Here is a 14619-nt window from a genome sequence, read left to right on the forward strand (position 1 = left end):
CATCCATAAACACAGGACCCTAAAGTGAGTTTCAGTGCAGATCTGGAGCTGGACTCCTTATCTATTGTCAACAATTTAAATCTCAAAAGTAAAGATAAGTAAAGGCTACTTACTGCGTACTTCAAACACAAGTTTAGAGAATGAATTATGACAATAACCCAAAGGCTAGAGGAGAGGGAAAAGGTGGTGGGGATAGTGTCTCAGCCATGGGGTACAAATGTTTAATGCCTCCTGATTGTCTGGAACAGTCTGATGGGCTTTTGCTAGAGAGGCTATCAAAGGTCAGTTCTGCACTCTTCTCAGACCAGGGCTACAGCCTCTGGGCAGGAATTCCCCTGCTTCCACTTCCAGAGAAGAGTCCCTCTCCATCCTGTTGCTTCTATAGCAACCAGCAGCAACTGTGAGCTATTGGAGTCAGGAGAATGAGGCTTCTATTTTGTTCCTGATTTCTGACCTCCCTTGGCTTCTTTAATGGCAGAGCCTCACAGCATGATAACTGGTGAGTAGCCCCAAAGATAAGTCTGAGACTCCTCTCTCTGGCAGCATAGAGCAAGAACACAAAAGTTCAGGGTGAGGGAGTGTGGCCAGGCAGCTCTGATGGAGCAGGGCTTTCTTTACCAGTGGATTGTGTAGAATACACTGCCAGTCTCTTGTCTTCAATTCACCATGGCTTCCTCTGATACTGAGGTGAAGGAACTGGAGGAGCAAGCCTCAGGCCAGGCTTTTGAGCTGATTCTCAACCCTCGGTTGAAAGAATCTGTTCCTTATTTCCCCCTTTCCCCTCCAGAGAAGACGGATCTTTCCCTGGAGGAAATTGAGAAGAAATTGTATGCTGCAGAAGAAAGGCACAAGTCCCATGAAGCTGAGGTCTTACAGCAGCTGTCTGAGAAACGAAAGCATGAGAAAGAAGTGCTTCAGAAAGCAATAGAAGAGAACAACGATTCCAACAAAATGGCGGAGGAGACACTGACCCACAAGATGGAAACTCACAAAGAAAAACAAGAGGCACAAGTGGCTGCTAAACTGGAGCGTTTGCACGTGGAAGAGGTGCGGGAAAAACAAATTGTCCAAAGATCCTGCTGCTGAGACTGAAGCTGACTAATATTCTCCAAAGAACTGACTTTCTCCCCTTCCTTTTCCTAAATATCCAAAGACTGCACTGGCCAGTGTGTTTTATTTTTTTCCCTCCTGACAAATATTCTAGAAGCTGATGTAGGACTGTATAGGTAGATCAGACTGTAAGATGATGTTGTTTTGGGGGATAAAGGGGAGAAACTGAAAGTGTTTTACTCATTTTCTAAAGTGTTGGCCTTTCTAATGTAGCTATTTTTCTTACTACATCTGTTCTACTTCAGTACCCTTGGTGTACTGGGTTAATGGCTAGTACTGTATTGGCTCTGTGAAAACATTTGTGAAAAGAGTATGTAGTAGCTTCTTTTAAAGTGTTAGATGCTGAATATCTGTTCACTTTTCAATCCCAGTCCTGTCGTGATTTTGCCAGATACTACTGTACTTGAATGGTTAATAAACTGCACAGTGCTGTTGGCAAAAAAAAAAAAATAGTACAGGGTGAGAGAAGTAGTTAAATAACCAGTCGTGTCTATAGCAGACACGGGAGAGCAAGAATAGGCATAATGATGAAAATAGATATAAGACGTGGTTGCAAAGAAGGAAAGTCAGAAAAATTCATGATCCCAGAAATCAAATGAAGAAAGAGTTTGAAAAGGAAACATATTCAATGCATTACAATGCTTGAAGGCTGGGAAATTTGACAATTAGCAGATCTGATGATTTTGACTATCCAGTGTGTATCTCTAAGCTATTGTAGGAGCAGATGACACATTTCAGGAAAAATCTAACCTCAAGAAATCAAGTAGTAAGCACAAATTACTCATTGTAGACATCTTGGCAAGAAAGGTGGGAAGTCCAACAGCTCCTGAGCCTCACTCAGATATTGCAACTGACAAGGTAAACAGACTTTGCTGGTTTTACCAAAGAAATGTCGCCTCCCAAGATCCCTTCAGTGCAAGGCAAGTTGGGATGGCTCATCAGCATATCTCTGGATTTCTTCAAAAATGCTACCAGATGAGCTATTTTCAGAATTCAACAAAGGATGCAGAAGATAGTGTTTCTTGAAAACACTAACATACTTCCAGAATAACCATTAGCTTGCTCCCCAGTTCAATAATAGGGCAATCAGTCCACTTGACTTTAACTATGATTCTTCTTCATCCAAGTCTCACCCTCTTTGTCCTTTGCTAGCTGTAAAGACATCCCAAGAGAAGGATTCTCTGACTTGGCTTTTCCAGCTCAACCTTTTCACAGCACCCTAGCTAATTAATACCTGCCCTGGGTCAGCCTGGAGGGAAACTCATTGAGCGCAGAGATTTCCATTTTAATGTTGAAGCCCCAGGAAGGAGCAAAGCAAATTTATACTAGTGGGTCTAATTGCTACAAAGGTAATTCTGCAAAGATGGAAATCAGCTGAAAGATTAACACTGCTACACCAGCTTGAGTGCCCTGGCTAACAAAGAGAAAATAATGTTTCAATTAAATGAAAAGATACTGAATTAGGTAGATTACTCAGGAGACCAGTAATGGAATACAGAGCCTTTCACCTTCAGGTCAGCATTGCTAATCTGGTCCAGGGCTGTTCTAGACTATAGTTTTGAGGGGCTGATGGCTCACTCTAGCCCTTGCTGTCTGTAGTGTTTGATAAACTGGTCTCCCAAAGCACCCACATCAGCCTCTGAGGTCAGAGTAGCTTATTGAGGATGGAAGAGGGAAGGAAGTGCCTTGTTTGAGAGGAAAGGTTGGCCACAAGGGAAGTAGAGGGTAGAAAACAGACAAGAGAGGCTGTTGCAGAGAAATTGGAATGGAGGAGAGGGATTGATTCAAACTGGGGAGCCATGCAAGGAAGAGGGGGAAGGCATTCCATTTCTCACAGGCACCAGTTTCCTGCCACCTCCCCCAAATTGAGACAGGCATGGAGCGACATTAGTGATTGAGGGTTCGTTGCTTGTGTATATTCTGGGAAAACGGTGAGAACACATGGACGTTTACATCAAAAGTCAAAAGTGAGGATTAGGGCCTACTGAGTAAAACCAAGTTATGAAATCACTTATCACCCACTATCCTAAGGTTTATCTTACTCCACAAAATATTGAGACAGCCAGATAAGTATGATACGAGGAGATTAATATAATTCTTGATGCTAGTTCAGCAAAGGTCCTCCACTATAATGGAACTCACATGTTATCTGGGGTCTCCCTGATCTTCACAACATAGATAAGACTGTCTCGAATTTGACATTCCATACTTGGTGGGAGTCTAAGACGTCCCCAAGATTGCCGAACATTCTCAGGAGTTATGTTCTCATGATTACTTCTGAATTGAAATCACACTTTTCCTGAATCACTTCAGTAGATGGGTAATCTAGCTGTTCTGAGCCTGCTACTCCCAAGAAGACCTAAATGATTAATGAACTGGCTTCCCTTGGTAATACAATCATGTCACTGTCTTGAGCGACTTCATTCTAACAGAGATGAACAGGAGGTGTTTATGTCACAGCAGTGTAGATCCCAAAGGTGGTCTATGAATCTCACTATACCCCAGTACTGAGGACATTTTACTGTCCCTTCATTGAATCTGTTCCCAAAGTCTGTAAATGGCCACCTGCTTGTCTTCTCTTCTCTATGTTTTCTCAATGGATCCTCAAGAAGGACTCCAAAATCCCCACACTGTTCTTATTCCCTTGTGATTCCTACTTCTAAGGTGATCTCACAGAGTCCCTTGGCTAGGCAAAAGAGCCTCCAGGCTTAAGGGTCCACCCTCCAGACAAAGGAGGCTGAGTTTTCAAGTTTTTCTCCCTCCCAATTAAAGAAATTTTTGAAAAAAATGATTTCAACAATAGCCCAGCAAAAGGAACTTCCTGGTTGAGTTCATTTTATAAGATACAAGAAAAGAAACATGGACATGTTTTGGAGCTCAAATACAAAATTTGAGATTGACTATCATCAAAAAGAAATCTAGACCTAGAATTTGAATGCAATGATGATAGATTGTAACAGCGATTACCAATCCATCAGGCAGGCCTGTGGCATGTTGATAGAAAGAATGAGTCTTATAAAGATTAAATGTTGATGAGCAAAGCTTTCAATTTGGATGGTTTGGGAAAATTTAGTGAGACGGACTGCTTGACTCTGAGTGTCCTTTGAATGTGGTTCTGATGGTGGGGGTGGGAGAGGGGGAAGATTTGTTACGTCACCAAATAGGTAGAATTTTTCCAGAGGAAAAATCTGGGGAAAAGCAATCAGCTATTGAAAACAAAATCTGTACATCTTAACATCTGAAGGTGGCTTTTAAGAAGTGTAGCTTTGAAGGCTGAGGACTGGCTCAAGTAATAGAGTACCTAGTTAGCAAGTATGAGGCCCTAAGTAGATACCACGGTATGCCAAAGAAAAAGAAAAAGTAACCATGAGAACACACAACTTTTCATTTCCTTCCTTCCTTCCTTCCTTCCTTCCTTCCTTCCTTCCTTCCTTCCTTCCTTCCTTCCTTTTTTGTTTGCTGGTCCTGGGGCTTGAACTCAGGGCCTGGGTGCTGTCCCTGAGCCATTTTGTGTTCAAGGATAGTGCTCTACCATTTGAGTCACAGCACCACTTCTGGCTCTTTTTCTGAGTGGTTTATTGAGGTCAGAGTCTCATAGGGACTTTTCTGTCCAGACAGGTTTCAAACCATGATCCTCTGCTCACAGCCTCCTGAGTAGCTAGGATTACAAGCATGGACCACTGGTGCTCAACTCAATTTTTCACAATCTATGTAATATAATAGCAATGTATCCAAACATAAGATATTCTTTGAAATATCTTAGTTCTAATCTAACTCAATTACTTATTATGCAGATAAAGAACCTGAATTGTGTGCATGTTTGTGTGTGTGTGTGTGTGTGTGTGTGTGTGTGTGTGTATGTGTGTGTGTGTGTGTGTGTGTGTGCACGCACACCAGTACTGGGATTTGATCTTAGGGCCTAGACATTGTTTCTTAGTTTTTTCTCAAGGCCAGTGCTCTAGCACTTGAATCACCACTCTATTTTAGCTTTCTAATGGTTAATTGGCAATAAGAATCTCACAGTTTCCCACCCAAGCTGGCTTTGAATTGCAATCCTCAGATCTCAGCCTCCTGAGTAGCTAGGATTACAAGCATGAGCTACTGGTGCCCAACAAGAACCTGAATTCTTAAGAGGCTGGTGGGCCTGGATCAGGAAAGAGAGCTATGCTCTGTCTTTCTATGGCATAGTCTCGTGGGTCTCATGCATTAATGACTTGTAGACTTACAAGAGCTAAAATGATGTATGAGTCCTGGGGAATGACAGCAAGGAGAATTTTTTAGACATATGTTTAAGCACTCTGTGTCCCAGATTTGATAGGAGATGTAAGAGGGCAGTGTAAAGTTGACCTATAGATCATTGGTATAATCCAGCTGGGCTAAGTAAGACAGCTTTTCATTAGCTAGGTCTGTTGAAGTAGCTGGGGATATTTTTATTCTGGTAATGGAGAGATAGATATGGCCTCTGGGAGCAGTTCTTGAAAAATCATACTTTCTCCAGATGCTCAATTTGGGAGTGGACAGACTGGCTTCAAGGCCAAGAACAACAAATATTACCACAGGCCCACTGGTCAGAATGCTGAGGCTCATCAAAGATCTGGAGTCTTGCCACAGGACTTTAGGGATTTTGTGATCATTCTCTATAGCAACCTAAAAGCTCTTTGGACACCACTAGCCATGAAAGCTGATAGTAGAGACTTCACAGGTGGCAACAAGCCATCATGGGTGAACTCTTATAGTAATGTCCCTTTGTAGACACTCATTTCATCAGGCTGCAAAGCAGCGATTGAGTAAAAGAGTCATCATTTACCTAATGATCATCCACACTCCATGGGAGGTGATAACATTCCTGTCCTAGGGAGCCACACAGATATTGGCTGAAAAGAAAATACTTGGGAATATTTTTATGTATACAATCTAGTCTTAAAAATCTAGTTGTCTCCCTAATAGCATGCTTAATTTCTCAAAAGCATAATTATAATTCCAGGTATAGAAATTGAGGGGCTAGAAATTCAGAACATTAGGAATGTATTATTTCAGCAAATATTAATATCAACAATACAAATGCATCAAGAGCCCATTCAATGGAAATACAGGGATAGCCTAAAAGGTGTAGATTATCCTTACTCAGATCTGTACAGCAAATCTATGGAGAATCATATTATCTGTAATTCTGTACAAAGAGACTATAACAGAAAGCAATGTACTCACAAAATGTGTCAAAAAATGGAAGGTAATGACTGCTTTCATTCTTGCCTAGTTTTATATGCTCCAAATGCCTACTTATTTTATGTAGACATTTGTCTTAATTAGGGAAAGCTGAGTTCCAGAACTTGCTGGCAAATACTATTTTGCTAATTTCAGGAATATGCTTAGCTGTGTATTTCAGTAAAGTCATCTGTAGTTGAATTTTTAAAAGTAAGGTACACATTCTTGAAAATGACTTTATTAGAGCTTTGTGTGTATGATAACTGTTTACATATGAATTTAAATTATTAATTTGCTTTTCAGTGATATAGGAATATGCCATTGTCACCATAAATTTTTTTGTCAGTTGTGGGCCTGAACTCAAGGCTAGAGCTCTACCACTTGAGCCACAGCACCACTTCCAGCTTTTTCTGCTTATGTGGTGCTGAGGAATCGAACCCAGGACCTCATGCATGCAAAGCAAGCACTCTACCACTGAGCCACTTTCCCAGCCTCTGAATATGCCATTGTCTATTTCCTAACAAACAAGTAAATATCCAACCCCACTAGCTCTCAATTAAATTTCTTTTTTTTCTTTTTTTTTTCTTGTTTTGTTGGTCATAGGCTTGAACTAAGGGCCTGGGTATGATCCCTGAGATTTTCTGCTCAAGGCTAGTGACCTACTACTTTGAGCCATCACTCCACTTTGGATTTTCTAGTGATTATTTAGACAAGATTCTTATGGACTTTCCTCTTCAGGCTGGCTTTGAACTATGATCCTTAGATCTCAGCCTCAAGAATAGCTAGGATTACAGGCGTAAGCTACTAGTACCCAGCTAATAAGTTACTTTAGTTTTGTTTAGTTTATTTTTGTTGGTTATGGGGCTTGAACTTGGGGCCTGGGCATTATCCCTGAACATTTTTGCTCAAGGCTAGCACTCTGCCACATTGAGCCACAGCTCCAGTTTTGTTGCACTCCTGGGTGATATTTTATCTCTCTCCTTAACATCTTTTAGAAATCATTTTGGGAAAATATTAAAATCAAATAGAGATGAGTTGATGAAGAATTCCAAGCCCTGTACTGATTGGAGATGACAATGTAGTTTGGTCAATATGATGTCGGAGGCCTTCTTCAAGAAGAGCTTGTACAAGGTATAAGGGTTCCCTTTGGGAAGATGTTACCATTGCTGTATCTTTTATGGGCAAGGCCATGGTTAAAACTAAGGATAACTGTTTCCTTTATTGTTACCAGACTTTCCCCTGATGGAAGAGGAATTGTCCCTAGTGAATTGGTTTGAGAAGAAAGCTGATGTGTGAGTTATGTTTGTTTTGTTGGATGGACTGGCATAGCAAATGTTGGGCTCTGTCATTGTTACCATGAATGCTCAACAAAAGAGATAGTGTCATTACTGCTCCCAGTAATTTATTGAGCTCCATCTTTTACTGGAAGTCTAGTGGAAATGCATTATGGTCAATGGTACCTAGAATACATGCTCTATTTCACATGCAACAAATAAACAGTCATCCCTTGGTATCATGGAGGACTTTTAGGACCTTCTGAGGTCAAATGTCATGTATGTTCAAGTCTTGACCAAATAAAATACTATTTGCATATACTCCATTCACATTCTCCCATGTCATTTAAATCATGCTTCTCTTTCTAGTAACATCGAAAACATGTGAATGCTATATAAATAGATGCTATCCTATATTGTTTAGGGCATAATGATAAGAAAAATGCATATCTTGTGTACAAATACAATTTAAAAAATAGTAATTTTGATTGGTAATTACCTGAGTCAAGGATGTAGAACCTTACAGTATTTCATCCAGCTCAAAGCTTGGTTGCAGAGTTAAGATGGAAGAGCAAAAAGAGGTCTGTGTCCAGTCTGGCTCTGCCAATGTCTAGTTATGTAACCCCAGATTTGAAAGAGCCACATCTCCAGGAGCAGTATCTCCAGGAGGAGTGAGTAGACTTCAGTGCCTGAAAGATGGAAACTTTTTATTTTCATTTTTGGCTCCTGGTTTGTCAGAACAGAGGTGATTGTCATCATCCCAAGCTCTCTCTCTCTCTCTCTCTCTCTCTCGCTCTCTCTCTCTCTCTCTCTCTCTCCACTCTCACAGCCTTCCTTGGCTATCTGTAAACATGGAATTCTAAAGTGATAGGCGCTCAGGATATATTGCACTAATATATCATCAGTATTGTCATTATGATGTATTAACACAATGTATCATCATAGGCCTGTCAGAACCATGATTTATGACTCCAAATTGTGTTGTGGTAGAGCAAGGCATCCGGGACCCCATTGACTGAATGCTTGTTTATTTTTACACTTAAGGGTTTTGAAAGTAAGCTTCAGACTACTTTTCCTCCAAGTAAGGCTAAGAGAAGATTTTTGAAAGGAGGACTCTATTTCAAAACACTGGAGGGGCCAATGGGTCACACTTAAGTTATAAAGGTTTATGTTTTTTCAGACCACTTTAAGTGCCACATCAAACTTCCACACTCCAAGTCATTTGGGTCTTGCTGAAAGAATCAGGCCTTTCTATGTTCTTCTACTACTTCTGCTTGGGATTCTCTTAATCATACTCTATTTTTTAACAGTAATGAAAAGAGTAATGAATGAGATTATAGAGAAGAAACTTCCTTGCAAGTAAGCTGGATGCTGGCATTTTCTGAGCCATTATGTTCTTTCAGAATGCCCTCAACAAAGTCTTGAGCACATATTTCTTGAACAACAATAAACATGGTGACAACAGAAATGCAAAAGGCACAAACCATTGTACACAAATAGATGAATCATAAGTAGAAAATTATAACAAGATGAACGTAATATTGCATCTCTCAATATTAATAACATTGTGGATACAATAATCATGGTGGTAGATTCTTCTGATAAAGGTAAACTAAGGGGTGAAGATGGCAAGACACTAGGGAGGAGATAACAGACACATGTTTTATGGTTCCCCAGCTCTAGGATAACAATTCTTCCCAGAATTTTCCATTACTTGGTTACTATAGCCTACTTTCTTAAAGATGAATCAATATTAATCCTAGAATTGGCAAAACTTGGGTCAATTCAGTTTTCAGTTTTTACTGTATATTACACTTCCACTCATCAGTTTGTCTAACTAGCATCAATATCACTTACATTTGTGTCAAAATCCATAAGGATTTGGAAGATAGAGAGTGTCTTTGGTTTAAAAAAAAAAAACAAACTTCTTTGACTGTGATTCCAAGAACCTGGATCAAAAGCCAAAACCTGGCAGGACAGAGTCAATGTCACCTTAAAGATATCTGTACACTGTGACATACTTTTTCTTATTTTTTTTTAAAATCTTAATGTAATTATAGCCAGGCCTGGCTCTTCAGGCTTAATTCGCCTCCATGTCTGGAGAGCCGGAAATGTAACTAGTAAAGAATTTGCTAACATGAGAGGCAGGGAATTTGCCAAAAGTTTGTTAATCTGAAGGTTTATTTTTTTTGTCCAAATATAAAGGCAGTTTGCAAACTGGTTCAGATTAACCAGGTCAAGTTGTATATTTTATTAACTTTAAAACATTTTAAAGTCCTTTTCACATTGAAAAAAATAGAAATCTATAGAGTTGGACAGGAGTGATGGGATGAAGGGAGGTGGTCTGCCCAATAAAAGTTATAAGAAGATATGTGTCAGCTGTTTCTTTTCCACTTTCTGGCTTTAGCCAAAAACAGCTGCAACACATCTACTCTAACTCGGGTCTTTTATGACTTTTACTAACTTCTTTATTTAAAACTATCTCTTATTGATTTTTGTAAGGATTCTCACCCCAGAAGGCTCCACGAAGAGCAAAAAAAGAACACACCTGGACACTTTATGCCCCATTTACCAACATAGATGGTTCCAATTTTTCAATAAGACTTGATCATTAACTTCGGGCTTTTTCATTAGTCGACAGTGCTTCCCAGAAAAGTAAAAATTACTGTTTTGCTATAAACACTACACTTCAGTCCTTGAGTTGGCCTCCGTGCGTGGAATTCATCAATGGCGCCCCATTGTCCTCAAGATAACATTTAAGCTCCCTGGCATACATTCAACAATTTTCATGAATAAACCCTTTTATCACTCCACCCATATTCTCCAATGTGTCCATGACTTAAATTCTACATTTTCCTTTTATTGAGCAATTGGCTGTTTCCAGCCTGACCAGCTTCTCTCTCGGGCTTTTCACAATCTGCTCCCTTCTTATCCCATTTATTCTGCTCCACATTGCTCTTCACTCCCTACTCATCATCTCTTAGATTCATCATCTCTTAGATTCCATTATCATTACCTCTAGACAGAAGCTAGCTATCCTGCTCATATGTTGCTAAAGCAAAACTCGCCTGAATGAGCTTCTATAGTTTTGATCACATTGTACTATATTCTATACTATATTACACTATGCTTGTGTCCTTGATGAAACAATTGCCTTGTGATGATATTTGGAATGTGTCTGTTTCTCCATTACATATCTCAGTCATTAAAATGGCACCTGGAATATTAAGTCTTCATACAAATATCTGTTGAATAAATAAACACAAAAATCAACTTGTAAATTAGTAAAGAGAAGCGCAAATTAGTAAGGAGAAACAGCCCAGTTGATATGGAGAAGCTCTCAGTCACTCTTTTCTTGTATGTTTTTTATTGTAAAAAATGCTGTACAGAGGGTTCCAGTTACATGAGCAAGGTAATGAGTACATTTCCTATTAAGCATTGTTACCTCCTCCTTTGTTTTCCCCCCTACCATCCCTTCCCTCCCACTTCCACAACTACCCCCCCACCCCCTGCTGAAGTTGTAAAGTTCATTTTCAAGCTAGTGTTTTGTACATCTCATTATTACAATGAGTCAATCTGTATCCTTATTTAAGCATTTTGTTTTTTCCCTTCCCCTCCCTGAATTAGAGAAGTGTAGATACAAGATGTAGGGCACCAACATCAAATACAGTGATGGGGGAGGAACATACAAAGAAACAAAAAAATTCACATGGTACATTATAAATACGTTAGAAACAATAGCAAGAAAGAAAAAAGATGTTTGTGTCCCTACTTGGGGTTCATTTCTCTGAACAGCATTTTATATTTGCATAGATTTTGGACTTTTCTGCTTGTTCTGCACATGTACTAGTTATTGCAAATAAGGGAAACCATGGGGCCTATGTTTCTTTGGGCCTGGCTTACTTCAGTTAATATAATTTTTTCCAAGTCTTTCCATTTCCTAACAAATGGGGTAATGTCATTCTTTCTGATGGAGGCATAGAATTCTAGTGTGTGTGTGGGGGGGGTGTACATTTTCATGATCCATTCATCTACTGAGGGGCATCTGGGTTGGTTCCATATCTTAGCTATGGTAAATAATGCTGCAATAAACATAGTTGTGCTGGTAGCCTTACTTCCCTATGACCCAGCAATCCCATTTTTGGGCATTTACCCAAGCGATCTCAGTCACTCTTGTGTCATAATTGTGTATAAATAATTAGCTGATCGGCTGAGTGTTTTCCTGCTTTGAGTTTTTGAAAAAAATAAAAGAAGTTATGGTAGTTATCCCATGGGAAAAAGGACATGTAATGTGGTAAATTTAAATGATGAAATACAATTGTGAGGTTTGTTTGAGGGCCTGCATGTCTTTAGATGTTGGGCTACTTTATAGGGGAAAAAAAGAAAGAGAAGAAATCAAGCATCTGCATAACTGTACTGAAGTTCATGAGTCCTGGTAACTTAGAACTTTTGGCCAGCCTCCATCTCCTGGGAGCCATATACTTATGTATATGAAGGGTTACCTTAGTGTCCCTTAGGTCTTGCTGCAAACCTTATGTTAAGTTGGACTAAATCAAACAAGAAGGAAATTTTATAAAATTAAGACAGAACATTACTATGCCCAAGCTAAACCAAGAAGATTTGAACCAATTAAGAGACCCATCCAAGAAAAGCCCAGAACCCAACAGATTACAGCTGAATTCTATAAGGCCTCCAAAGGAGAACTCACATTGCTACTTCAACAAAATAGAAAGGGAAGAGCATTACAAAATTCATTCTATGATGCCAGCATAAAACTCATCTCCAAACCAGGTAGGGACCCATCCAAAAGGAGAATTATAGAACCATCTCTTTGATGAACATCTATGCAAAACTTCTCAATAAAATTCTGACCAACCAAGTTCAACCACTAACTGAAAGAATCATACACAATGATTAAACAAGATTCATTCCAGTGATGCAAAGCTATATCAATATACATAAATCAATAAATGTATTCAACACCTCAACAGAAGTCAGGACAAGAATCACATGATCATCTCAATAGATGAAGAAAAAGCATTTGACCAATAGATGAAGAAAAAGCATTTGACATTATTCAACATGCTATGATAAAAGCTCCGGAGAACCTAGGAATCTATGGAACATTCCTCAATATAATAAAGACCATATATGACAAACATACAGCCAACATACAAACACACAGGTAATGATGAAAATCTAAAACCATTTCCTCTAAAATCAAGAATGAGACAAGAATGTCCAATCTCTCCACTCTTCTTCAATATAGTACTGGAATTCCTAGCAGGAGAAGTAACGCGAGAGAAAAGCCTAAGGGTCGGGGGCGGGGGGGGGGGGGGGTCCAAATAGGGAAAGAAGAAGTAAAACTATTTCTCCTGGCAGGTCTGGCATGATCCTATATTTAAAGAGCCCTATAGATTCCCTTCTCAAGTTACTTGAGCTGATCCAAAACTTTGGCAAAGTAGCAGGGCATGAAATGAACCCACAAGAATCAGTAGCTTTTCTATATGTAAATAATGAGAAGAGTAAGACTGAAATTAGGGAAGAAACTCCATTTGTAACCACCTCAATACATAAATAAATAAAATACTTAAGAATTAATTTAACCAAAGCTGTGAAGGACCTCTATTATGAATACTTTAAAATCTTAAAAAAGAAATTGAAGCCAGGCAAGGATGGCTTATACCTGTAATCCTCGCTACTCAAGAGGATGAGATCTAAGGATCACAGCTCAAACCTATCTGGACAGGAAAGTCTGTGAGACTCTTATCTCAAATAAATTACTCAGAAAAAGGCAGAAGCCAGAAATAGTGCTGTGGCTCAAATGGTGGAGTGCTAACCTTGAACACAAAAAGGTGCAGGGACAGTGCCCAGGCCCTGGACTGACAAAAAAAAGAGGCAAATTGAAGATCTAAGTACATGGAAGAAACTTCATGCTCCTGTATTGGAAGAATTGACATCATAAAAATTGCAATAGTGCCCAAAGCAATTTACAGATTCAATGCAATCCCCATCAAAATCCCAGCAATATTCTCAATGGAATAGAGAAAATAATCCAAAAATTCATTTGGAATAACAAAAGAGCCCAAATAGCAAAAACAGTCCATAACAGGAATATTAATACAAAGCCATAGTAATAAGGGAGCCAAAAACACAGGATGGAAGAAAGACAGCCTCCTCAACAAATGGTACTGGCATAAATGGCTATACACATGCAGAAAATTGAAGCTAGACCCTTATGTATCATCCTGTTCCAAAATCAATTATAAATGGACCAAAGATCTCAATGGAAATTGGCCAGATACCATGATAATATTACAAGAAGGGGTATGGGAAACACTAGGGCTCCTAGGTATTGGTTGAAACTTCCTGAGTAAAGATCCAGAATCACAAGAAAGCAAAGAAAACATTTTGGTAGTTCTGGCAGAGTGGTGACTACAGTACTAAGCTCCTGAAAACTACAAAAGCACCCAAACCTCCCTTTGAACCCCTTAGGTGAATTTGAATATGGCCCGCTAAAAGGCTAAACAACTTACCTACTAGCAGGTTGTTGTGTCTTCAAATCCATGATTATGTATTACATTAAGCACAGTAAGCATAGTCTAAATAAAATAGGACCCAGCAATTTCATTCCCGGGCATTCATCCAACAAAACACAAGTGAGAATACACTAAAGACACCGGCATAACTAGGTTTATTGAAGCACTATTTTCCATAGCCAATATATGGAACCAACTCAGTTGCTCCTCAATGCATAAATGGATTGTATATATACAAGATGGAATTCTACTCATCCATCAGATAGAGTGATACTGTACAATTTGTAAGTAAATGGAAAGACTTGGAAAAATTATATTAAATGAAGTAACCCAGACCCAGAGAAACACAGGTTGCATGGTTTCACTCATTTGTGGTAGCGAGAATGTATAAATATAAATGTATAAATATAAAAACAAACAACTTGTGTGGTATGCAAATGGTTATAAATGAATTGACTGAAGTACAATAGACTCTATGGAGAGTGAAAATA

At 39.2% G+C, this 14619-nt stretch overlaps 1 protein-coding gene across 2 annotated transcripts; it reads left to right on the forward strand.

Moving 5' to 3' along the window:
- The first annotated feature begins 406 nt into the window (after positions 1 to 406).
- Positions 407 to 1475, forward strand: LOC122117489 (stathmin-like). Of its 2 annotated transcripts, XM_042691249.1 has the most exons (2): positions 407 to 499; positions 788 to 1475. In XM_042691249.1, exons 1-2 carry the CDS (start codon positions 472 to 474, stop codon positions 1084 to 1086), a joined length of 327 nt encoding a protein of 108 aa, XP_042547183.1. In that variant the 5' UTR covers positions 407 to 471; the 3' UTR covers positions 1087 to 1475. The 2 variants fall into 2 exon arrangements, with proteins under 2 accessions (XP_042547183.1, XP_042547182.1); XM_042691248.1 differs by lacking the exon at positions 407 to 499 and having other exon boundaries at positions 594 to 1475.
- Positions 1476 to 14619: the final 13144 nt, after the last annotated feature.

This window comes from Dipodomys spectabilis, unplaced genomic scaffold, assembly GCF_019054845.1.
Source record: "Dipodomys spectabilis isolate Male_0828 unplaced genomic scaffold, ASM1905484v1 ptg000141l, whole genome shotgun sequence".
Taxonomy (NCBI): Eukaryota; Metazoa; Chordata; class Mammalia; order Rodentia; family Heteromyidae; genus Dipodomys; species Dipodomys spectabilis.